Below are 24,012 nucleotides of genomic sequence, written 5' to 3' on the forward strand. Positions count from 1 at the left end.
GCAAATACCGTTTTTAATTATACAACTTACTTTACTGTATGTGTATCAAAATATTATCTGGCAAAAAAAGTGTTTATGGGAATATTAAAGCCACACAAGACAAACAGAAGAGAATATAAATCAATTTTAAACGAAGTACAATACAAAAAATTAAAAAGCTTTTTTATTTGGAAGTCTGTAATTAATCACAATCACGCAATATATTTTATTTTAGTGTTCACTTTTTTATGGTTATTTTTTAATGTAGTCACGAGAGATGTCATTTTGCAATTTGAAATTTAACGTCCTCGCCTTGACTTTGATTTAGAATTGGAGAAGTATAAATGGACGTGTATGTTAATTGCTGGATGCACAACACTTGCAAATTTGATAAGTCTGCTGTGCAAAACATGGAAAAACCTCTTCCCTTTGTTTTTCTTTTCCTACTTCATTGCTTCCTATCCTGCTTAGCTTGGACCCAGACAAACATCACCACCGACATATCTGCACTTTTTTGCGTTAAATCCCATATCACTTCAGATCCATACAATTTCTTAGCTAATTGGTCTGTCTCTTCTTCTCCTTGCAGTTGGGTTGGTGTCACCTGCAATACTCGTCATGGAAGGGTCCATTCCTTGAATCTTGGTGGCATGGATCTTGAGGGTAGCATATCTCCACAACTAGGAAATCTCTCCTTTCTGGTTGATCTTGATCTCAGTAACAACAACTTTCATGGTCAAATTCCTCAAGACCTTGTTCAATTACGTCGATTGAGACTGTTCAATTTGAGCTATAATGACTTTCATGGACAAGTTCCAACATGGATAGGCGATTTATCTATGCTTGAGCAGTTGAGTTTTCAAAGTAACAGTCTCAATGGGTTTATTCCATTATCTCTATTCAATCTATCAAGGTTGGAGACTTTGGATTGGAACTCTAATATCATTGAAGGTACCATTCCACCTGAGATAGGAAGTCTAAAGCACTTGAAGAATTTACAACTTTCAATGAACAAACTTTCAGGAGCAATTCCCCAAACAATTTCCAACTTATCTTCACTTGAACTGCTAGACTTGTCTTATAATAGTTTGTCAGGTATGTTTGGATTAATTTTTATATTTATATTTGTGTTTGCTCAAAACTAGTCTATTTATTCATCTGGATATAAACTCTCAATAATCGTGTGTTTGGGTGCATTGAATGTGGTTGTTCTTTAATGATCCTTCGTTCTCCAAATTGAAGTTACTTATAAAGTAACGTGATAAAGCATAGAATTCAAGTTTTCGTTATTAATATTGAATAACTCAGTTCTAATATTGATTTTTTTTTCTGTCAATCTATGCAAATTATATCATTGTGAAAGAAAAATTTGTTTAAATTCTTAGGAATTACTTAGGTCATGACGTTTTAGAAGATATAGAATGGGTTTTATTTGTCATTACATACCAAATGGTTCTTGAGGATATTCCAAAACGCAGAAGACTTGTTTCTCAAAAATACGACTCTCACATTTTTTTTTTAGCATTTGATATTGATGAGATTTATTTTTTTCAATTTGTGAAATAAAAAGCTATGGCGAGTTGAATTTTAGAAGTTTAAATAGTTAAGACGTGCTTTATGGCGATCCCTTATTCACAACTTGCTTTGAACACATGGCACCAGCTAGGATTCCTTCTTTCTACTTTTTTGGTATTTTTCATTGGGAAAATTACACACAGGTCTCACAGAAAACAATTAATTATGAAAAAGTCCATAAAAATCCCCAAATGCTTCCTAAATTCCCATGGACCTCCAAGCAAAAAATTAAAATTGTAAAATTACCTCCTTGCCCTCACGGATTGAAAAGGTTGTGATTGTATACTATGCATATTGTCATTCGATTGAGTGTGGGTTGTACATGTTGTGAATGACTCAAATGTAGGTTGTGATTGGTTGCTGTGTAGGTTGTAATTGTATGCGGTGCATGTTGTCATTCGGTGAAGGCAAGTAGGTAATTTCACGATTTTAATTTTTTGCTCTAAGGTTCCTGGGGACTCAGGAAGCATTTGGGAATTTTCAGGGACTTTGTCAGAATTAATTATCTTCTGTGAGAGCTGTGTGTAATTTTTCCTTTTTCATTCCCTCATATTTTCTTTTCAATGGCAAGTTTTTTGGTTTTTCTTTTGTTATAGACAATCCACTAGAATTTTTAATGAACACACATAATTATTCTGGTCAGAGTGTGTAAAATTTGCAAATACCATTTTTACCGGATGCTAATTGAAATTTTAAAAGGGGCCCATACACCGCTACCTAGATTCACAACTCACAAGGAATTAAAATGCTGGAGTATTTCTTACCTTTATTAATGATATTTCTATCTTGGGTTATTTGAAATTAGCTATTTGTATTTAGCGATTTCCTTATAATCTGAATAGTCTGTTTATTTATATATTTATTTTAGCTTCTCAAACTTAAAAAAAAAACATTAACTTTAGATGTATTGAAAACAAATATAGCACACCACTCTAATTAATTTTAATTTGACGTAATCACGAGAGATGTCATTTTCCCAGTTTGAAATTGAGTTTGCGCTCCTTGACTTTAATTTGGGATTGGAGAAATATAAAATGACGTGTCAATTAAGTTTTGGATGCTCGACACTTACAAATCGAATTTTCTATTTTTATCTTAATTATAACAGTTTGTTAGGTATGTTTTGAATGATTCTGGGGTTGTCTTCCTTTTTTTTTTTTTTTTAGTTGTTGTTATATTTTTATGCATTTCTTATTGTTTTTTCCATCATTTTTCTATTCTTCTGAAAAGAATAAAAAACAATTTGTCATCTCAATTTTGAGATGGTTAGTAACCCTATACCATAGGGAAAAAGACTATTGTTATAATATTAGTCTGAAGAGATCTTTTAAGGCCCATTATCAATCTTTGAAAACGATGTTTATTATTATCATGCTATTACAAACTTTTTGAAGTTTTTTTAATTAAAAAAAAAAGAGAGTAAGCCTTACCAGCAATATGTTTGGAAAATGGAACATTTAATTTTAATTTGGATAATATAAAATATTAATTTTATGATATATTATTCACTTTTATTTTAAATAAGTTTGTAGATAACAAAAATAATTTTTTTGGAGTCTTCCAAAAAATATGTGCTTTGAAAGAAATGATGAATTGGCGTAAACCTGAAAAAATAACAAAAATAAATTTAAATTAATTAAAATTACGGAAAAATAAACTAAACTGAAACATAAAACAATGTAATGAATCCCCATATCCAAAATATTTATTCTATGTTATTACCTGAGCTGAATTGAAAGGGTTATTTCTATTTTGAAAATAAGTATCGTTATGTTTATTATTTAGAATGTACTAATGTTATTTCTCATATAAGAGCGCAAGTCTTACTGTGTGTTTTCAAAAATGCCAATATGTCTCATGTACATAATATTTTTGTCAACTACACCAACGATCTTGAACTGTCCCTATATAAGACTTAGCTAGCTAGTGACAAATTTAATTTTTGAAAATAATTATATTTCTTAACACTGTCAGCTTAGCTTTGTAAGGTTATATCTTATCCTTGAGTATATTTTCAAAATTGTTTTCAATAAAAATGCAGACATAAAATGCAACATTTGATTGGCAAATATAAATATGAATTAAAAATACATACTTTAAAAAAATCTTACATGTGCATGGTCAAACCCAACAGCAAGAAAAAAAAAACCTAAAAAAATCCACACTCTTAACTTCTCTAGTATTTAACTTAAATTAATTGTTGATTATGTCTTTCAATATTTATAGAGTGAAATAATTTTTGCTATGCATATTAATTATTTCAATAGCGGATTTTTTGCTCATTTTATTATGACATATGATAGTTAATGCGCATGCTATGAAAGTTGATATTGACGTATTGTTTATCATTTAATATTGGAAGGAGCCATTCCAAATGAAATTGGTGATCTCCAACAGCTTCATACAATATATCTTGTATATCTTGGAGGTAATCAGCTTTCAAGCACTATCCCAACCTCCATATTTAATAGTTCAGTGCGACAATACATTGGACTTGAAAGAAATAATTTATCTGGGAGTCTGCCAACAAATGTGTGTTCTGGGCTTCCAAAACTCAAATCATTTTATGTGGATGAAAATGATTTGTCTGGCAAAATACCCTCCATTTGGCATCAATGCAAGGAATTGGTAGAGTTACAATTGGGGGGTAACAAATTCAATGGAGGAGACATACCAACTGACATTGGAAATTTGACCAAACTTGAGTGGCTGTCTCTTCACAGCAGCAACTTGCAAGGTAAGAGCTTTAATTATGCGGTTGTCTAAAATTTTGTTTTTACTATTTTGATAAGTCATTAATTTAATTTAAATATTACAAATTTAGTCAATAATAATTTTTCTAGATTAATTTTAAAGACATGGAACTTGATGCTTTTGTTTAATCTCAAACTGGATATGCTTTCTTTTATATATAATTTTATTTTCACACGTCAAAACATGAAATAAAATATTTAAACTGAACAAAAATATTAATCAAAATTTGTCATTAACTTTCATTGGTGTGGCATTCCTTCTGTGTCAGTAATTTTCCCCTCCATTTTGTTGTTGATGGCAAGTTTTTTTAAAATAAATCTAGTTCTATATTATGAATTAGAGCATATCAGTGTTATTTTTCAAAATGAGTAAGCCTTGAACGATGTTATAAGAAAAAATATAAATTTTGTATCTCGTAGACATAACATGTAAATGAAATATATCATTAAAAACAGTAGAAAACTATTATTTACTAATATTATAAATTGCTAATACGGACAAATATGTTAATTCATTCGCATTGAATTGGAACAATTTTCTGGCCAAAAAAATTGGAATAATTCTGTACGTTCAATTCTTGGTAAAATTGAATAACGCTCTTGAACATAAAAGTTTTCACTGGTAATTTCTTAATAATTATTTAATTTGAAGTTAAAAGAAACATCCAGAAAGGGGAAAACGTAATAACTGTAGACTCATTATACATTATGTGGAACTTTTTTTTCCTTGTTAAGCAAATATACTTAATGATTTGGAAAATTTTCAGATAAAAATGCCTGAAATTATGATATTTTAATTTTCAAATAAATTGTTATCACGAGTGAAAGCTAAAATAAAAGAGTGAACTTATATTATTTTTTTGCATTACGATGTTACTTTTAATTTTAGCTAACACCTGGTTGGAAATTAAATCCCACCAACCCCACTGTCCTAGGCAAAAAATATAAAATACTTCGGCAAGGAGTTCCAAAGTTATTAAAAAAATGGGAAATTTTTATAATTTTTCATGAATTTCAAAATTCTAATTTGATTTTTCTTATTTTCTATAATTTTATTACGTACCTGAATTGAAATAACGTAATTTTATGTTTTTTTATCTGAAATTTTTGCTAATGAATTCTCACTAAAATTGTACCAAAATATTCTTTCATGCAAAGATAAATTGCTGAAAAGTTAGTCTAGTGCTTTATGCCATGCATGATTAATTGGAAAACGTACAAAAAAATTATTTAGTCAAACATAACGTACTGGCTTGCGATATTTTTTTTTTTTTAGCAAAATTTGATGGTTAGACAAAATTTGCTTCTCACTTTTTAATATTTATACATCAATTAATCCGTATAACACATATATTCAAGTTTTTGGAATTAGTACGTAAGAAACGTATATATATACATTTTTATTTATATATATGTATATTACCTATATGCAAATAATATCTTTTGTGTTTATTTCATTTCTATTTTTTAAAGTGGAGGGGTGTTAGAAGTCTTCTAAAGAATTTAGGCTCCTTTTAATTCAAATATAAGCATAAAATAACTTATACAATTCAAAAAGTTAGTTAAAATTAATTAAAAATAGTAAACATATAAAAAATATAACTTATTATCCTAAAACATCCTTATTTATGGTGAGGTTTAATAAGAACGAGGATGAGTTTAAAAAGAAAAAAGAAATAGGATGAGTTAAAAAAAAGGTCAAAAAGATAATATGAGTGAGGCTTATAATTAATTTGGGCATAAAATTTAAAAAATGCATTAAATGATCCACCACATCCGGAACGAAGCTTTATAAAAAAATCAGTCCCTCTTAAATATTTGATGTTTATATTTTTTAATCGGCAGGAGTATGTTGTGGTGATGTTCAGTTATAAATATTGGGCTTTAGGCTCTCAAAGCCCAATCTCTAGTATATGTGTTTCCGTATAAATATGGGCCAATTATCCAATGTTATACATGAACCCAGTTCCCTTTCGCTCAATAATAGATAGATTTTGGTTCTCTCCAGTTTTTTTGAGCATCTCTTTACATTATACTTATGCTTTATGCATATTATATAAAAGTATTATAAATTATTTTATTTTCCTATTTATTATAAATTTTTTATTTTCTTATTTACAAGTCCATTCAGCGTTTTCACAAGAAGAGTTGTTAATGAATCATATTTAAATACCAACCTCTTTACAAGTATTAAGATTACTATTTCTTATTTTTCTTCTTTTATTTCCTTTTTTAATATTCTTCAATAATAAAATAAATTTAAAATAAGATTTTATCTGTTCATTTCTTTATTACTGTACATTTTTCTAGTGGAGGCTTAAATATGACTAATGATTTATAATCACAAAGCATCAACGATTTGCTATTTTTTTCTGGTGATATTTTCTTCATTTAGAGGAAAATAAAAATGCAATTTTTTTTGGCCATTTCATTCATTCATATTCTTCGTTCATATAATGGGACTTATATTAAGCTTGTGATTACAATGCCAAAATAAAAGAAAGATAAGATCAATAACCGATCAGACCACTTGATATTTAAAATGTGTAAGGCATTCTTTTAAAAATTTTACTCTTAACTATCACATCATTTATACTTTGATCAATTAAATGGCTTCACCATATATATAATTTTTTTCAGGAATTATTCCAAGTGAGATTGGAAACTTGACATACCTCCAGATGCTTGATCTTAGCAACAATAATTTGCAAGGTCAGAATTTTAATCATATGACTTTGTTAGACCATGTGTGTGTTTTTGTTTTGTTTTAATCTCGGGGATGAAAAATAATTTTAAAATTAGACTCTGTTTTTATTTTTTTTCAATTCATTTTAGAGAATCATGAGAAGGTTTGCGTTCATAGGAAAAATGCTTAAAAAGAGCCATAACTTATTAACAAGTATTTGTCATGTGTGTTTGTCTGTTCATGAAATGTGGTTTATCTGTTTTTCTCTTTATTTGGAAAAAGACACATCTAATGGTGATGCTTTCTTTTTATCCCAAAAGTGAATATTACTTTATACATATATACATGTTTGTAACTTGCTTAGAGTGTGTTAATTGAAATTTATACGTATACACATATATTCATGTCCCACTTATATTCGCAACATACTTTGAACACAAGGCAGCAGTTGGGATTCCTTCTTTCTAGTTTGTTTGTACTTTTTAGTTCCCCCAAAATTTTCTATTCAATGGCATGTTTTTTTGTTTACTTTTGTTATAGACAATCCACTAGAATTTAATAAAAACACATAATTATTATGCTTGGAGTGTGTAATATTTGCAAATACCATTTTCACTGGATGTTAATTGAAATTTTAAAAGGGCCTCATATAACACTACGTAGAGTCACACGGAATTAAAATGCTGGAGTATTTCTTACTTTTACCAATGATATTTCTATCTTGGGTCATTTGTAATTAACTGTTTATATATAGCGATATCCTTATAATCTGAATAGTCTGCTTATTTATATATTTATCTTAGCTTCTCAAAATTAGAAAAATAATTTTAGATGTATTGAAAACAAATATAACATACCATTCTAATTAATTTTAATTTGACGTAATCACAAGAGATGTCATTTTCCAGTTTGAAATTGAGTTTGCACTCCTTGACTTTGATTTGGAATTGAGAAATATAAAATGATGTGTCTATTAATTTCTAGATGCTCGAAACTTACAAATTGAATTTTCTATTTTTATCTTGATTATAACAGTTTGTTAGTTATGTTTGGAATGATTCTGGTGTTGTCTCCATTTCTTTTTTTTTTTTTTTTTGAGGTTTTGTTATATTTTTGTGCACTCCTCTTTTTTTTTCTCAATCATTTTTCTAATCATTTTTCTATTCTTCTTAAAAGAATAAAAAACAATTTGTCATCCAAATTTTGAGATTCTTAGTGAGCTTGTATCATAAGAAAAAGAATATTGTTATAATATCACAATTTCAGGCCTTTTTATCTAAAATTTTCCCTAACGATTTCTCACTAAAATTTTACCAAAAAATTCTTTCATGCATAAATAAATTGCCCAAAATGTAGTCTAATGCTTTATGCCATACATGATTGATTGGAATATCTAAAAAATCATTTATTAAAAGGTAATAACACAAATATTCAACTTTTTGGAATTAGTACGCAGGACGCGTACATATAGACACATATTACTTCTATGCAAACAATTTTTATATATATATATATATATATATATTACCTATATGCAAACAATATCTATTGTGTTTATAAACAAAGTATTCCATTTCTATTTTTTAAATGGAGGGAGTGTTAGAAGCCTTGTAAAGAATTATGTTCTTTTTGGTTCAAATATAAGTGTAAAACACTTATATAATTCGAAAAGTTGGTTAAAATTGATTAAAAATAATAAATATGTCAAATATATAACTTATTGTCCTAAAACATCCTCATTTATGGTGAGGCTGAATGGGGGAGAGGATGAGTTAAAAAAAAACAAAGAAAAGAAGAGAATGAGTTAAAAAGGTCAAAGAGATAATAAGAGAGGGTTATAATTAATTTGAGAGAAAATTAAAAAAACACATTAAGTGACCCAAAAATCCGAAACGAAGCTTATAAAAAAAAAAAAAGAAGTCCCACCTGAAGATTTGATACTCATATTTTTTAATTGGAGGAAGTATTTTGTGGTAATGTTCAATCAGGGGGTATCAAGCTTTAGGCTCTCAAAACCCAGTCTCTAGTGTCTATGTTTCTATATAAATATGGGCTAATTATCCAGTGTCATAATGAACCCAGTTCCCCTTCGGCTGAATAATAGATTTTAAGTTCTTTCCAGTTTTTCACAGGCATCCCTTTACATTATATATGTACTTTATGCATATTATACAAAAGTATTATAAAATTGTTTATTTTCCCATTTACAAGTCCATTTAGCGTTTTCACAAGAAGAGTTGTTAATGAATCATATTTAAATACCAACCTCTTTACAAGTATTAAGATTACTATTTCTTATTTTTCTTCTTTTATTTCCTTTTTAATATTCTTCAATAATAAAATAAATTTAAAATGAGATTTATCTGTTCATTTCTTTATTACCGTACATTTTTCTAGTGGAGGCTTAAATATGACTAATGATTTATAATCACAAAGCATCAACGATTTTCTATTTTTTCTGGTGATAGTTTCTTCATTTAGAGGAAAACAAAAGTGGGATTTTTTTTGGCCATTTCATTTATTCATTTTTTTTTGTTCATATAATGGGACTTATATTAAACTTGTGATTACAATGCCAATATAAAAGAAAAGAAAGATAAGATCAATAACTGAGGGGACCACTTGATATTTAAAATGTGTACGACATTTTTTTTTTTAAAAAAATTTTAGTCTTAACTATCACATCATTTATACTTTGATCAATAAAATGGCTTCACCATATATAATTTTTCCAGGAATCATTCCAAGTGAGATTGGAAAATTGACAAACCTCCAGCACCTTGATCTTCGCAGCAACAATTTGCAAGGTCAGAATTTTAATTATTTGACTGTCTTAGACCATGTGTGTATTTTTGTTTTGTTTTAATTCTCAGGGATGAAAAATAATTTTAAAATTAGATTCTGTTTTTATTTTTTTCATTCATTTTAAAGAATCATGAGAAGGTCTGCGTTCATAGGAAAAATGTTTAAAAAGAGCCATAACTTATTAACCAGTACATGTAATGTTCATGTCTGTCTGTTCATAAAATGCAGTTTATCTATTTTTCTCTTTATTTGAAAAAAAGACACATCTAATGGTGATACTTTCTTTTAATCCCAAAAGTGAATATTACTTTATACGTATATACATGTTTGTAACTTGTTTAGAGTGTGTTAATTGAAATTTGCAAATATATAGATATTTATTCATCTCCCACATATATTCACATTGTGCTTTGAACACATGGCACTAGGTGGGATTCCTTCTTTCTAGATTTTTTTTTCTATTTTTCATTTCCCCCCATATTTTCTATTCAATGGCATGTTTTTTCGTTTACTTTTGTTATAGACAATGTACTAGAATTTAGTAAACACACATAATTATTATGCTTAGAGTGCGTAATGTTCGCAAATATCTTTTTTTTTTTTATTGTATGTTAATTGAAATTTTGAAAGAGCCCCATACAACACTACTTGGAGTCGAACAAAATTAAAATGCTGGAGTGTTTCTTACTATTACTAATGATATTTCTATCATGGGTTGTTTGCAATTAGCTATTTATATTTAGTGATACCCTTATAATCTGAATAGTCTGCTTATTTATATATTTATTTTACCTTCTCAAAATTAAAAAAAAATTAGATGTAATGAAAACAAATATAACATACCATTCTAATTAATTTTTTGGCATAATTTTAGTGAGAAATCATTAGGAAATATACAAAAAAGTAGTCTAATGTTTTATGCCATACATGATTAATTGGAAATATACAAAAAAATTATTTAGTCAAACTTAACGTACTGATTTGCAATATTAAAAGCTAATAACACAAATATTCAACTTTTTGGAAGTAGTACGTAAGACGCATACGTATACACATTCACATATTACTTCTATGCAAACAATTTATATATATATATATTTATTACCTATATGCAAACAATATCTTTTGTGTTTATAAATAAAGTATTCCATTTCTATTTTTTTTTTTAAATGGAGGTAGTGTTAGAAGTCTTGTGAAGAATTTTTGTTCTTTTTGGTTCAAAATATAAGTCTAAAATAACTTATGTAATTCAAAAAATTAGTTAAAATTGATAAAAAATAATAAATATGTCAAATATATAACTTATTGTCCTAAAACATCCTCATGTATGGTAAGGCTGAATGGGAGAGAGGATTAGTTTTAAAAAAAATAAAAGAAAGAGAATGAGTTAAAAAAAGTGAAAAAGATAATGAGAGAGGCTAATAATTAATTTGAGAGAAAAATAAAAAAAAATGCATTAAATGATCCAACAAATCTGGAACAAGGTTATATTAAAAAAACAAAAAGGTTAGTCCCTCTTAAAGATTTGAGGCTAATATTTTTTTATTTTTTTTAAAGAATAATGAGAGAGGCTAATAAATGGCTCCACCATATATAATTTTTCCAGGAATCATTCCAAGTGAAATCGGAAGCTTGACAAACCTCCAGAGCCTTGTTCTTAGCAGCAACAATTTGCAAGGTTAGAATTTTAATTATATGACTGTCTTAGACCACGTGTGTATTTTTGTTTTGTTTTAATCTCAGGGATGAAAAATAATTTTAAAATTAGATTTTTTTTTATTCATTTTAAAGAATCATGAGAAGGTTTGCGTTCATAGGAAAAATACTTGAAAAGAGCCATAACTTATTAACAAGTACTTGTAATGTGTGTGTTTGTCTATTCATAAAATGTGGTTTATGTATTTTTCTCTTTATTTGGAAAAGGACATATCTAATGGTGATGCTTTTTTTTAATCCCAAAAGTGAATATTACTTTATACATATATACGTGTTTGTAACATGCTTAGAGTGTGTTAATTGAAATTTGCACATATATACATATATTCATGTCCCACATATATTCGCAACGTTCTTTGAACACATGGAGTTGGGATTCCTTTTTTCTCATTTTTTTATATTTTTCATTTCCCCCCATATTTCCTATTCAATGGAATATTTTTTCGTTTACTTTTGTTATAGACAATCCACTAGAATTTGATAAACACACATAATTATTATGCTTAGAGTGTGTAATATTCGCAAATACCATTTTTTACCGTATGTTAACTGAAATTTTGAAAGGGCCCCTACAACACTACTTAGAGTCACACGGAATTAAAATGTTGAAGTATTTCTTACTTTTACTAATGATATTTCTATCTTGGGTCATTTGCAATTAGCTGTTTATATTTAGCGATATCCTTATAATCCGAATAGTCTGCTTATTTATATATTTATTTTGTCTTCTCAAAATTAAAAAAGGTAATTTTAGATGTGTTGAAAACAAATATAACATACCATTCTAATTAATTTTTTGGTATAATTTTAGTGAGAAATCATTAGGAAATATACAAAAAAAGTAGTCTAATGCTTGATGCCATACATGATTAATTGGAAATATACAAAAAAATTAATTGGAAGAATTTATGTTCTTTTTAGTTCAAAATACAAGTGTAAAATAACTTATGTAATTCAAAAAGTTAGTTAAAATTAATTAAAAATAATAAATATGACAAATATATAACTTATTATCCTAAAACATTCTCATTTACATTATGTTTGGTATGAGATTTTGGAGCTGCTCCCTCTTCTTGTTTGGCTGATGTAATTTTTTTAGGAGGGGAGGGGAGTTGCTCCCTTCCCCTCATTTGGTTAAGATCTTTTTTAAAAAGAGGAAGGACTCTTCTTCCCTCCTCTTCACTTCTAGCCTTCCCTCCAAAAGTGGGGTTTTTTGGAAGGAAGATGAGAGATAATATTTTAATTCCTCATATACCCTTTCGATTTGTTAGCCCCTAATCAGTCGCGTAAACATTTTTACATAAGAGACTTCTTTTGAGCATCTAGCAAGAAGTTGTTGAGATAATTGTCTCCAAAATTAGTGAGTATTTGTAAAAAAAATTTTCCTTTCTCTTCTTCTAATTCCAATAGGCCGTCGGTATTTTCTTTCACCTTGAAGGTCTTTTATCTGATTGAAATCTATCACTCATGACTTTTTATCTTGATATCCTATAAGTGTGTGACTGTGTCTTGTAAATCAAAATTGGTGAATTGTATTATATATATAGTTATATCTTAACAAAATAAAAAAGTCATAAAATCCATTTAAATTTTATGAGGTTAAAATAGTTAATTTTTTATTAGAACAAAATAAGGTATTATTAAAATTGCTTCCTCCCCTCCCCTCCAATCAATCCAAACAGGATATCATTAAAATCCCTCCCCTTCCTTCCCCCTCCCTCCCCACTACTTTGTAGCTACCCTCCCCTTTCCTTCTCTTGATTAAAATCTCTCCCCTCTCCTTCCCTCTGTCGAGCCAAACACAATGTTATGGTAAGGCTGAATGGGAGAGAGGATTAGTTAAAAAAAATAAAAGAAAGAGAATGAGTTAAAAAAAGTGAAAAAGATAATGAGAGAGGCTAATAATTAATTTGAGAGAAAAATAAAAAAATGCATTAAATGATCCAACAAATCTGGAACAAGCTTATATTAAAAAAAACAAAAAGGTTAGTCCCTCTTAAAGATTTGAGGCTAATATTTTTTAACCGGAGGAAGTACTTTGTGGTAATGTTCAGTCAGGGGTATTGGGTTTCAGGCTCTTAAAGCCTAGTCTCTGGTGTCTGTGTTTCTGTATAAATATTGGGCAATTATCCAGTGCTATACATGAATCAAGTTCCCCTTTTACTGAATAACAGACATTTGGTTCTCTCCAGTTTTTCATAGGCATCCCTTTATATTATATATGTACTTTATGCATATTATACAAAAGTATTATAAATTGTTTTATTTTCCTGTTTACAAGTCCATTCAGTGTTTTCACAAAGAGAGTTGTTAATGAATTATATTTAAATGCCAACCTCTTTACAAGCATTGAGATTATTATTTCTTATTTACTTTTTTTTTAATATTCTTCAATAATAAAATAAATTTAAAATGATATTTTATTTGTTCATTTCTTTATTATCGTACATTTTTCTCGTGGAGGCTTAAATATGGCTAATGATTTATAATCACAAAACAACAAAGATTTTCTATTTTTTTGGGTGCTATTTTCTTCATTTAGAGGAAAAATAGAAATGTGATTTTTTTTTGGTCATTTCATTCATTCATATGTTTCGTTTTATAACGAGACTTATATTAAGCTTGTAATTACAATACCAAAATAAAAGGAAGATAAGTCAATAACCGATGGGACCACTTGATATTTAAAATGTGTAAGACATTTTTTAAAAAAATTTACTCTTAACTATCACATCATTTATACTTTGATCAATAGAATGGTTTCACCATATATAATTTTCTCAGGAATCATTCCAAGTGAAATCGGAAGCTTGACAACCTCCAGAGCCTTGTTCTTAGCAGCAACAATTGCAAGGTCAGAATTTGAAATATATGATTGTCTTAGACCATGTGTGTATTTTGTTTTGTTTTAATCTCGGGGATGAAAATAATTTTAAAATTAGATTCTGTTTTTTTTTTATTCATTTTAAAGAATCATGAGAAGGTTTGTGTTCACAGGAAAAATGCTTGAAAAGAGCCATAACTTATTAACAAGTACTTGTAATGTGTGTGTTTATCTATTCATAAAATGCGGTTTATGTATTTTTCTCTTTATTTGGGAAAGGACATATCTAATGGTGATGCTTTTTTTAATCCCAAAAGTGAATATTGCTTTATACATATATACGTGTTTGTAACATGCTTAGAGTGTGTTAATTGAAATTTGCACATATATACATATATTTATGTCCCACATATATTCGCAACATTCTTTGAACACATGGAGTTGGGATTCCTTTTTTCTCGTTTTTTTATTTTTCATTTCCCCCCATATTTTCTATTCAATGGCATGTTTTTTCGTTTACTTTTGTTATAGACAATCCACTAGAATTTGATAAACACACATAATTATTATGCTTAGAGTGTGTAATATTCGTAAATACCATTTTTTAACGTATGTTAACTGAAATTTTGAAAGGACCCCCTACAACACTACTTAGAGTCACACGGAATTAAAATGTTGAAGTATTTCTTACTTTTACTAATGATATTTCTATCTTGGGTCATTTGCAATTAGCTGTTTATATTTAGCGATATCCTTATAATCCGAATAGTCTGCTTATTTATATATTTATTTTGTCTTCTCAAAATTAAAAAAGGTAATTTTAGATGTGTTGAAAACAAATATAACATACCATTCTAATTAATTTTTTGGTATAATTTTAGTGAGAAATCATTAGGAAATTATACAAAAAAGTAGTCTAATGCTTGATGCCATACATGATTAATTGGAAATATACAAAAAAATTATTTAGTCAAACTTAACGTACTGATCTGCAATATTAAAAGCTAATAACACAAATATTCAAGTTTTTGGAAGTAGTACGTAGGACGCATACATATACACATACACATATTACTTCTATCCAAACAATTTATATATATATATATATATATTAACTATATGCAAACAATATCTTTTGTGTTTATAAATAAAGTATTCCATTTCTATTTTTTGAAATGGAGGTAGTGTTAGAAGTCTTGTGAAGAATTTATGTTCTTTTTAGTTCAAAATACAAGTGTAAAATAACTTATGTAATTCAAAAAGTTAGTTAAAATTAATTAAAAATAATAAATATGACAAATATATAACTTATTATCCTAAAACATCATCATTTACATTATGTTTGGTATGAGATTTTTGGAGCTGCTCTCCTCTTCTTGTTTGGTTGGTGTAATTTTTTTAGGAGGGGAGGGGAGTTGCTCCCTTCCCCTCGTTTGGTTAAGATCTTTTTTAAAAAGGGGAAGGACTCTTCTCCCCTCCTCTTCACTTCTAGCCTCCCCTCCAAAAGTGGGGTTTTTTGGAAGGAAGATGAGAGATAATATTTTAATTCCTCATATATCTTTTCGATTTGTTAACCCCTAATCAGTCGCGTAAACATTTCTACATAAGAGACTTCTTTTGAGCATCTAGCAAGAGGTTGTTGAGATAATTGTCTCCAAAATTAGTGAGTATTTGTAAATTTTTTTTCCTTTCTCTTCTTCTAATTCCAACAGGCCGTCGGTATTTTCTTTCACCTTGAAGGTCTTTTATTTGATTGAAGTCTATCACTCATGACTTTTTATCTTGATATCCTATAAGTGTGTGACTGTGTCTTGTAAATCAAAATTGGTGAATTGTATTATATATATAGTTATATCTTAACAAAATAAAAAAGTGAGAAAATCCATTTAAATTTTATGAGGTTAAAATAGTTAATTTTTTATTAGAACAAAATAAGGTATTATTAAAATTGCTTCCTCCCCTCCCCTCCAATCAATCCAAACAGGATATCATTAAAATCTCTCCCCTTCCTTCCCCCTCCCTCCCCTCCACTTTGTAGCTACCCTCCCCTTTCCTTCTCTTGATTAAAATCTCTCCCCTCTCCTTCCCTCTGTCGAGCCAAACACAATGTTATGGTAAGGCTGAATGGGAGAGGATTAGTTAAAAAAAAAAAATAAAAGAAAGAGAATGAGTTAAAAAAAAGTGAAAAAGATAATGAGATAGGCTTATAATTAATTTGAGAGAAAAATTAAAAAAATGCATTAAATGATCCAACAAATCTGGAACAAGGTTATTAAAAAAAAAAAGGTTAGTCCCTCTTAAAGATTTGAGGCTAATATTTTTTAACCGGAGGAAGTATTTTGTGGTAATGTTCAGTTAGGGGTATTGAGCTTTAGGCTCTTAAAGCCCAGCCTCCAGTGTCTGTGTTTCTGTATAAATATGGGGCAATTATCCAGTGTTATACATGAACCCAAGTCCCCTGTCGCTCAATAACAGCTATTCGGTTCTCTCCAGTTCTTCATGGGCATCCCTTTGCATTATATATGTACTTTATGCGTATTATACAAAAGTATTATAAAATTTTTAATTTTCCTATTTACAAGTCCATTCAGTGTTTTCACAAGAAGAGTTGTTAACGAATTATATTTAAATGCCAACCTCTTTACAAGTATTGAGATTATTATTTCTTATTTTTCTTCTTTTATTTCCTTTTTTTTAATATTCTTCAATAATAAAATAAACTTAAAATGAGATTTTATCTATTCATTCCTTTATTATCGTACATTTTTCTAGTGGAGGTTTGAATATGGTTAATGATTTATAATCACAAAGCATCAACGATTTTCTTTTTTTGGGGATATTTTCTTCATTTAGAGGAAAACAAAAATGTGATTTTCTTTTTTGGCATTTCATTCATTCATATTCTTCGTTCATATAATGGGACTTATATTAAGCTTGTGATTACAATGCCAAAATAAAAGAAAGATAAGATCAACAACTGATGGGACCACTTGATATTTAAAATGTGTAAGACATTTTTTTAAAAATTTTACTCTTAACTATCACATCATTTATACTTTGATCAATAAAATGGCTTCACCATATATAATTTTTCCAGGAATCATTCCAAGTGAGATTGGAAAATTGACAAGCTTCCAGTTCCTTGATCTTAGCAACAACAGTTTGCAAGGTTAGAATTTTAATTATATGACTGTCTTAGACCATATGTGTATTTTTGTTTTGTTTTAATCTTGGGATGAAAAACAATTTTAAAATTAGATTCTGTTTTTGTTCTTTTCATTCATTTTGGAGAATCATAAGAAGGTCTGCGTTCATAGGAAAAATGCTTACAAAGAGCCATAACTTATTAACAAGTACTTGTAATGTGTGTGTTTGTCTACTCATAAAATGTGGTTTATCTATTTTTCCCTTTGTTTGGAAAATGACACATCTAATGGTGTTGCTTTCTTTTAATCCCAAAAACGAATATTGCTTTATAGATATATACGTGTTTGTAACTTGCTTAGAGTGTGTTAATTGAAATTTACACACATATACATATATTCATGTCGCACATATATTCGTAGCGTGCTTTGAACACATGTTTTTTGGTGTGCGTGTGTGTATATATATTACTTATATGCAAACAATATATATATATATATATTACCTATATGCAAACAATATCTTTTGTGTTTATAAATAAAGTATTCCGTTTCTATTTTTCAAAGTGTAGGGGTTGTTAGAAGTCTTGTAAAGAATTTATGTTCCTTTAAGTTTAAAATATAAGTATAAAATAACTTATGCAATTCAAAAAGTTGGTTAAAATTGATTAAAAATAATAAATATGTTAAATATATTACTTATTGTCCTAAAATATCCTCATTTATGGTGAGGCTTATAATTAATTTGGGAGAAAAATAAAAAATGCATTAAATGCTTCAACAAATCTAGAACAAGCTTATATATATATATATATATATATATATAAATAATCCCTCTTAAAGATTTGATGCTTATATTTTTTAACTATAGGGGGTATTGGGCTTTAGACTCTCAAAACCCAGTCTCTAGTATCGGTGTTTCTGTATAAATATGGGCCAATTATCTAGTGTCATGCATGAACCCAGTTTCACTGTTGCTGAATAATACATTTTCAATTCTCTCCAATTTTTCACGGACATTCCTTTACATTATATATGTACTTTATGCATATTATACAAAAGTATTATAAAATTTTTAATTTTCCTATTTACAAGTCCATTCAGTGTTTTCACAAGAAGAGTTATTAATGAATTATATTTAAATGCCAACCTCTTTACAAGTATTGAGATTACTATTTCTTATTTTTCTTCTTTTATTTCCTTTTTTAATATTCTTCGATAATAAAATAAATTTAAAATGAGATTTTATCTGTTCATTCCTTTATTACCGTACATTTTTCTATTGGAGGCTTAAATATGGCTAATGATTTATAATCACAAAGCATCAACAATTTTCTATTTTTTATGGTAATATTTTCTTCATTTAGAGGAAAACAAAAGTGGGATTTTTTTTGGCCATTTCATTTATTCATATTTTTCGTTCATATAATGGGACTTATATTAAGCTTGTGATTACAATGCCAACATAAAAGAAAAGAAAGATAAGATCAATAACCAACGGGACCACTTGATATTTAAAATGTGTAAGACATTTTTTTAAAAAATTTTACTCTTAACTATCACATCATTTATACTTCGATCAATAAAATGGCTTCACCATATATAATTTTTCCAGGAATCATTCCAAGTGAGATTCGAAGCTTGACAAACCTCCAGTACCTTGATCTTAGCAACAACAATTTGCAAGGTCAGAATTTTAGTTATATGACTGTCTTAGACCACGTGTGTATTTTTGTTTTGTTTTAATCTCAAGATGAAAAATAATTTTAAAATAAGATTCTGTTTTTGTTTTCTTCATTAATTTTAAAGAATCATGAGAAGGCCTGCGTTCATAGGAAAAATAATTACAAAGAGCCATAACTTATTAACAAGTACATGTAATGTATGTGTTTGTGTGTTCGTAAAATGCGGTTTTTCTATTTTCTCTTTATTTGGGAAAAGACACATCTAATGGTGATGCTTTCTTTTAATCTCAAAAGTGAATATTGCTTTATACATATATAAATGTTTGTAACATGCTTAGAGTGTGTTAATTGAAATTTATACGTATATACATTTATTCATGTCCTACTTATATTCACAACGTGCTTTCAACACATGGCACCAGTTGGGATTCCTTCTTTCTTATCTTTTTGTATTTTTTTCATTTCCCCCCATATTTTTTATTCAATGGCATGTTTTTTCATTTACTTTTGTTATGGACAATCCACTAGATTTTAGCAATAAAATTTAGTGGATTGTCTATCACATCATTTATACTTTGATCAATAAGATGGCTTCACCATATATAATTTTAGCAACAACAATTTGCAAGGTCAGAATTTTAATTATATGACTGTGTTAGACCATATGTGTGTTTTTGTTTTTGTTTTAATCTTGAGAAAAAAATTGAAAATGAAATTTTGTTATTATTTTTTTCATTTGTGGAAATATCTTATAACACTTTATTAGGTGTATTTTGAATGAACCTGCGCTTTGGATATTGCTTTAGATTTTGTTGTATTTTTGGCCATTTCTTCTTTTTTTTCAATCATTTTTCTATTTTTTTAAGATTAAAAAAATTTGTCATCGGATTTTTGAAATTGTTAGTTATACCAATGGGAAAAAGAATATTATCATAATAATAGCCCAAACAGATCTTTTAGGCTGATTATCAGTCTTTGAAAACAAATTTTATTTTTGTACTCGTATAATTTAAAACTTTTTGAAGCTTTTTCTTAAAAAAAGACTAAGCAAGCCTTACAAGCAACATGTTTGGAAATTAGAACATTTAATTTTAATTTGCATAACATAAAATATATATTAATTTTATTATTTATTATTAATTTTTATTTGAAACTCATAATCTTATTTGTCGAATGAAACGGATGCAGCTTACATGATATATAGGAATTTCTCAGAATTAATTAATCCACAAATCTGAAAAAGATAACAAAAATAAATCTAAAATTATAAATTAATCGAATTTAAATTACAGAATAATAAACTATGTACTGAAGCATAAAACACAGTGTAATGAATTGAAAGGGTTTTTTTTTTTGAAAATAAGTATTTTTGTGTTTCTAAATACGCAAGTCTTTCTGTGTGTTTCTAAAAATGTAAGTCTCCCATGAACATAATATTTTTACTAAACCAATAATCTAAATTGGGCAATAAATATTGATAATGAATTGTTCCTGTATAGGACTTAGTTAGCTAGTAACAAATTTAATTTTTGAAAATAATTATATTTTTTTAACATTGTGAGATTAACTTTCTAAGGACATATCTTATCCTTAAGTATATTTTTTTTAAAAAAATTTCAATAAAAATAAAGACAAAAAATGCAACACCAGATTGAGAAATGTCATAACGTAAACATAAATAAAGAAATACATAATTTCAAAATTGCCATAATGTCAGGTAAGAAATTTGATAGACAAAATTTGCTTTCCCCCTTCGTAATATTTATGCATTGATTAATCTGCATAATACAAATATTCAAGTTTTGGGGATCAGCGCGTAAGACGCGTATAGTTATATATATATATATATATATATATATATATATAGAGTACCTATTGGCGAACAATATTTCCTGCTTTGTTTCCCCTTTAAAGCTGGTACACTTATACAAATATATTATTAACTATTTTATTTTTCTATTTACAAGTCCATTCAGTGTTTTCACAATCAAAGTTGTTGTTAATGAATTGTATTTAAATGTCAACCTCTTTACGAGCATTAAGATTATCATTTCTTATTTTTATTATTTTCTTCTTTTTAATATTCTTCCATGATAAAATAAATTTAAAATGAGGTTTTATCTTTTGATTTCATTAATATTCTATATATTCATAGCAGAGGCTTAGATACATAGCTCGTAAAACTAAAATGAGATTTTTTTTTGGTCATTTTATTCATTATATTGTTGATTCATAGAATGTGGATTATATATAGCTAATGATTACAATGCCAAAATAAAAGAAATATAAGATCATGAACTGATGGACCACTTGATATTTATAACGTGGAAAATAATTAGCTTGTTTGCTTCTTTTTTTTTTTTTTTATTCTTTTTTCCAGAACAATTTCATAATTTTTTTAAAAATAAGTTTTGAGAATAAAAAGATGAAAAATATGTTTGGATGACGATTTTAAAAACCACATTTGAAACAAAAATCACATTGGGCAGTTTGATTATGTGCTTTAAAAAAAGTTCCATATTTGTAATGTATGGGTGGACGCAATGCTTTTTTTTTTTTTTTAATGAAAGGATTTGCATTTGAAAAGATTTTTATGATACATCCAATTCTCTCATCAAAATATATATAACTCATATCTTATCCTCTTTTAAGTTGAAACAGGTGAGATTCCATCATCTCTCCTCAACATTTCTTCTTTAAGAATGTTGTATCTAGCCAAAAACAATTTGAATGGTAGTCTTCCAATATCAACTGGCAATGGAACATTGTTGGAAGAATTATATTTATCATGGAATTTCTTTACAGGTATGCCCAATCACCCATTTCTTTATTTTATGTTTTAAAGATTTTTATTTTTTTATACTTATTCTGTATTGCTTGCAAAATTTTTAATTGAGATTGCTTTAACCCCCTGTTTGGATGGAGAAAAAAGTTAGAATGAAAGAGAACTAGGAGAGAGAAAATAGGAGAGAAAAGTGGGAAGAAGAAAAAGTGGGGGAAAAAATAGGGTGTGGGACTCACCATATTTTCCTTTCAAACTTTCTCTTCACATGTGAAAAGAAAATGGGAAGAAAATACACCTTCCATTGCTCTCACATCCGCCCCTCTTGGTTATGATTTTTGTGAGTGAAACTCATGGCAAAACTGAACTTCACATTATAGCTGTTCTTATCATCCCCAAAGTTATTGCTTCACATGTGAAAAGAAATTTAACGTTCAATTGATCATTGATAGTAGAGAAGTCTATTTTAAATTACCGTTGTCAACCTAAAAAGTAAGTTATTTTCTATTAGTTTTAAGCCTCTAATTATCAAAATTCCATGTATTATTTATATGCTTGTGTACGTGTGAGTTTATTAGGAAGTTGCTTGTCATACTACCACGTAATTAACAAATATTTTGTATTTATTTATAGGTGAAATTCCTTCATTTCTTTGGAGCATGCCTTCTTTGAGAACGGTTGTTGTTGGCATCAATCATTTCAAGGGTAATTTGCCTGAAGAAATGTGTCATCATCTCCCTTTACTTGAAACCTTTGGTGTTCATTATAATTATTTAGAGGGAAGCATTCCAAACTCAATAGGCAACTGCACATTTTTAAAAGGTTTATATTTGGATGGTAACTTATTTACAGGTATGCACTTACGTATGTTTGTTTTCTTCTTTTTAATATTTTGTATGCACTTATGATCGAACTCATATGATTACAATCCCAAAATAACAAATAAAGCCAGGATTATGAATAGACAGAACTTCATGATATTAATAAGACAGAAAAGTTATATGTAAATAGTTTTTCCTTATTTAGTATATTTTTTTTAAGAAAAATTCTTTTTTATTATATATAAAATGTAACAATTCTATACTGTTTAACTGTAATTAAAATCACACATAATATTTCTTTAAAAAATTATATCGTAGGAATTGAAAAATGTACAGTAAACAAAAAAATTATTTAGATAATTATAGAAAATCAATTACAAATAAAATTTAAAAAATTCAAATGAAACTAAAAAAATGCTTATACAACCAAATGTGAGTTCATATTAATGAACAAGAATACAAGATGTTTTCAATAGTTAGTCAAATTATTAAATCGCATTATTCAAATTCATTTGAGTTTATAGAGAACTTTTGTATGTTCAATTGTATGTGAAATTGAATAAATTTTTTTAACAATAGATCTGAAATTAAAGGAAGTATACAAAATCAATAGTAGGAGCAAAGTATACTTTCATAATTTCTTGCTTCAACTGTACCATAAAAAAATCTCCTGGAGAGAAAAATTGCCGAAAAAAATAGTTTAATGCTTTATGCCACACATGATTTATTGGCAACGAGCAAAATATTTTTATTATTAAACTTAATAGACTCACATGCAATTTTTTAAGAAATTTGCTTTTCCTTCCTAATATTAATAAGACATGTGTAGTTTTTTTTTTTTAATGGTACACATATGTATTGTGTATATTATTATATGCAAATAATATGATCTGCTTTATTTTCTCTTCTTATAAGTCCAATCAATTTTTTTACACGGCAGTTGTAGCTAATCAATTATATTTGGTTACCGACCTCTTTACAACTATGAGATTATTATATCTTTTTTTCTTTGATAAAAATATTATTTTTATTTTTCTTTGTCTTTAAAATCATTTTTCCTAATAGACTAAATTTAAAATGGGATTATGTTTTCATCATTTTATTAATATTGTACCATTCATAGTTTGGGGGGTTTAAATATAGCTAATACTTTACAATCCAAACTATCGAAAGATCAAATCATGGATTGACGGTAGTCTATGAGATTTTGTTTTTCGATATTAAATTCATTCATACAATTCTA

General features: G+C 27.8%; 1 protein-coding gene and 2 long non-coding RNA genes across 4 annotated transcripts; all 3 read left to right on the forward strand.

The window, feature by feature from the left end:
- The first annotated feature begins 323 nt into the window (after nt 1–323).
- LOC114756009 (LRR receptor-like serine/threonine-protein kinase EFR) lies at nt 324–1,929 on the forward strand. Its single transcript, XM_028944920.1, has 3 exons — nt 324–920; nt 993–1,074; nt 1,901–1,929. Exons 1-3 carry the CDS (start codon nt 324–326, stop codon nt 1,927–1,929), a joined length of 708 nt encoding a protein of 235 aa, XP_028800753.1.
- A 2,349-nt stretch (nt 1,930–4,278) lies between these two features.
- On the forward strand, nt 4,279–11,470 carry LOC114756023 (uncharacterized). 2 transcript variants are annotated; one of them, XR_003741390.1, is made up of 3 exons: nt 4,279–4,291; nt 9,729–9,800; nt 11,405–11,470. It is a non-coding gene; the product is annotated as an uncharacterized LOC114756023 (long non-coding RNA). The 2 variants fall into 2 exon arrangements; XR_003741391.1 differs by lacking the exon at nt 4,279–4,291 and adding an exon at nt 6,983–7,019.
- Nucleotides 11,471–17,473: 6,003 nt separating this feature from the next.
- LOC114756021 (uncharacterized) lies at nt 17,474–22,629 on the forward strand. Its single transcript, XR_003741389.1, has 3 exons — nt 17,474–17,507; nt 21,828–21,971; nt 22,582–22,629. It is a non-coding gene; the product is annotated as an uncharacterized LOC114756021 (long non-coding RNA).
- Nucleotides 22,630–24,012: the final 1,383 nt, after the last annotated feature.

This window comes from Neltuma alba, unplaced genomic scaffold (genome assembly GCF_004799145.2).
Source record: "Neltuma alba isolate B1F8T4 unplaced genomic scaffold, ASM479914v2 tig00010369_pilon, whole genome shotgun sequence".
Taxonomy (NCBI): domain Eukaryota; kingdom Viridiplantae; phylum Streptophyta; class Magnoliopsida; order Fabales; family Fabaceae; genus Neltuma; species Neltuma alba.

What these genes read in the sequence shown, in the direction of transcription:
- LOC114756009 (XM_028944920.1), top strand. Translation starts at nt 324, where the DNA reads ATGGACGTGTATGTTAATTGCTGGATGCACAACACTTGCAAATTTGAT. An exon ending in CTTTGGATTGGAACTCTAAT is followed by an intron (nt 921 to 992) that starts ATCATTGAAGGT and finishes CTTTCAATGAAC; the next exon opens with AAACTTTCAGGAGCAATTCC. An exon ending in GTCTTATAATAGTTTGTCAG is followed by an intron (nt 1,075 to 1,900) that starts GTATGTTTGGAT and finishes ACTCAAATGTAG; the next exon opens with GTTGTGATTGGTTGCTGTGT.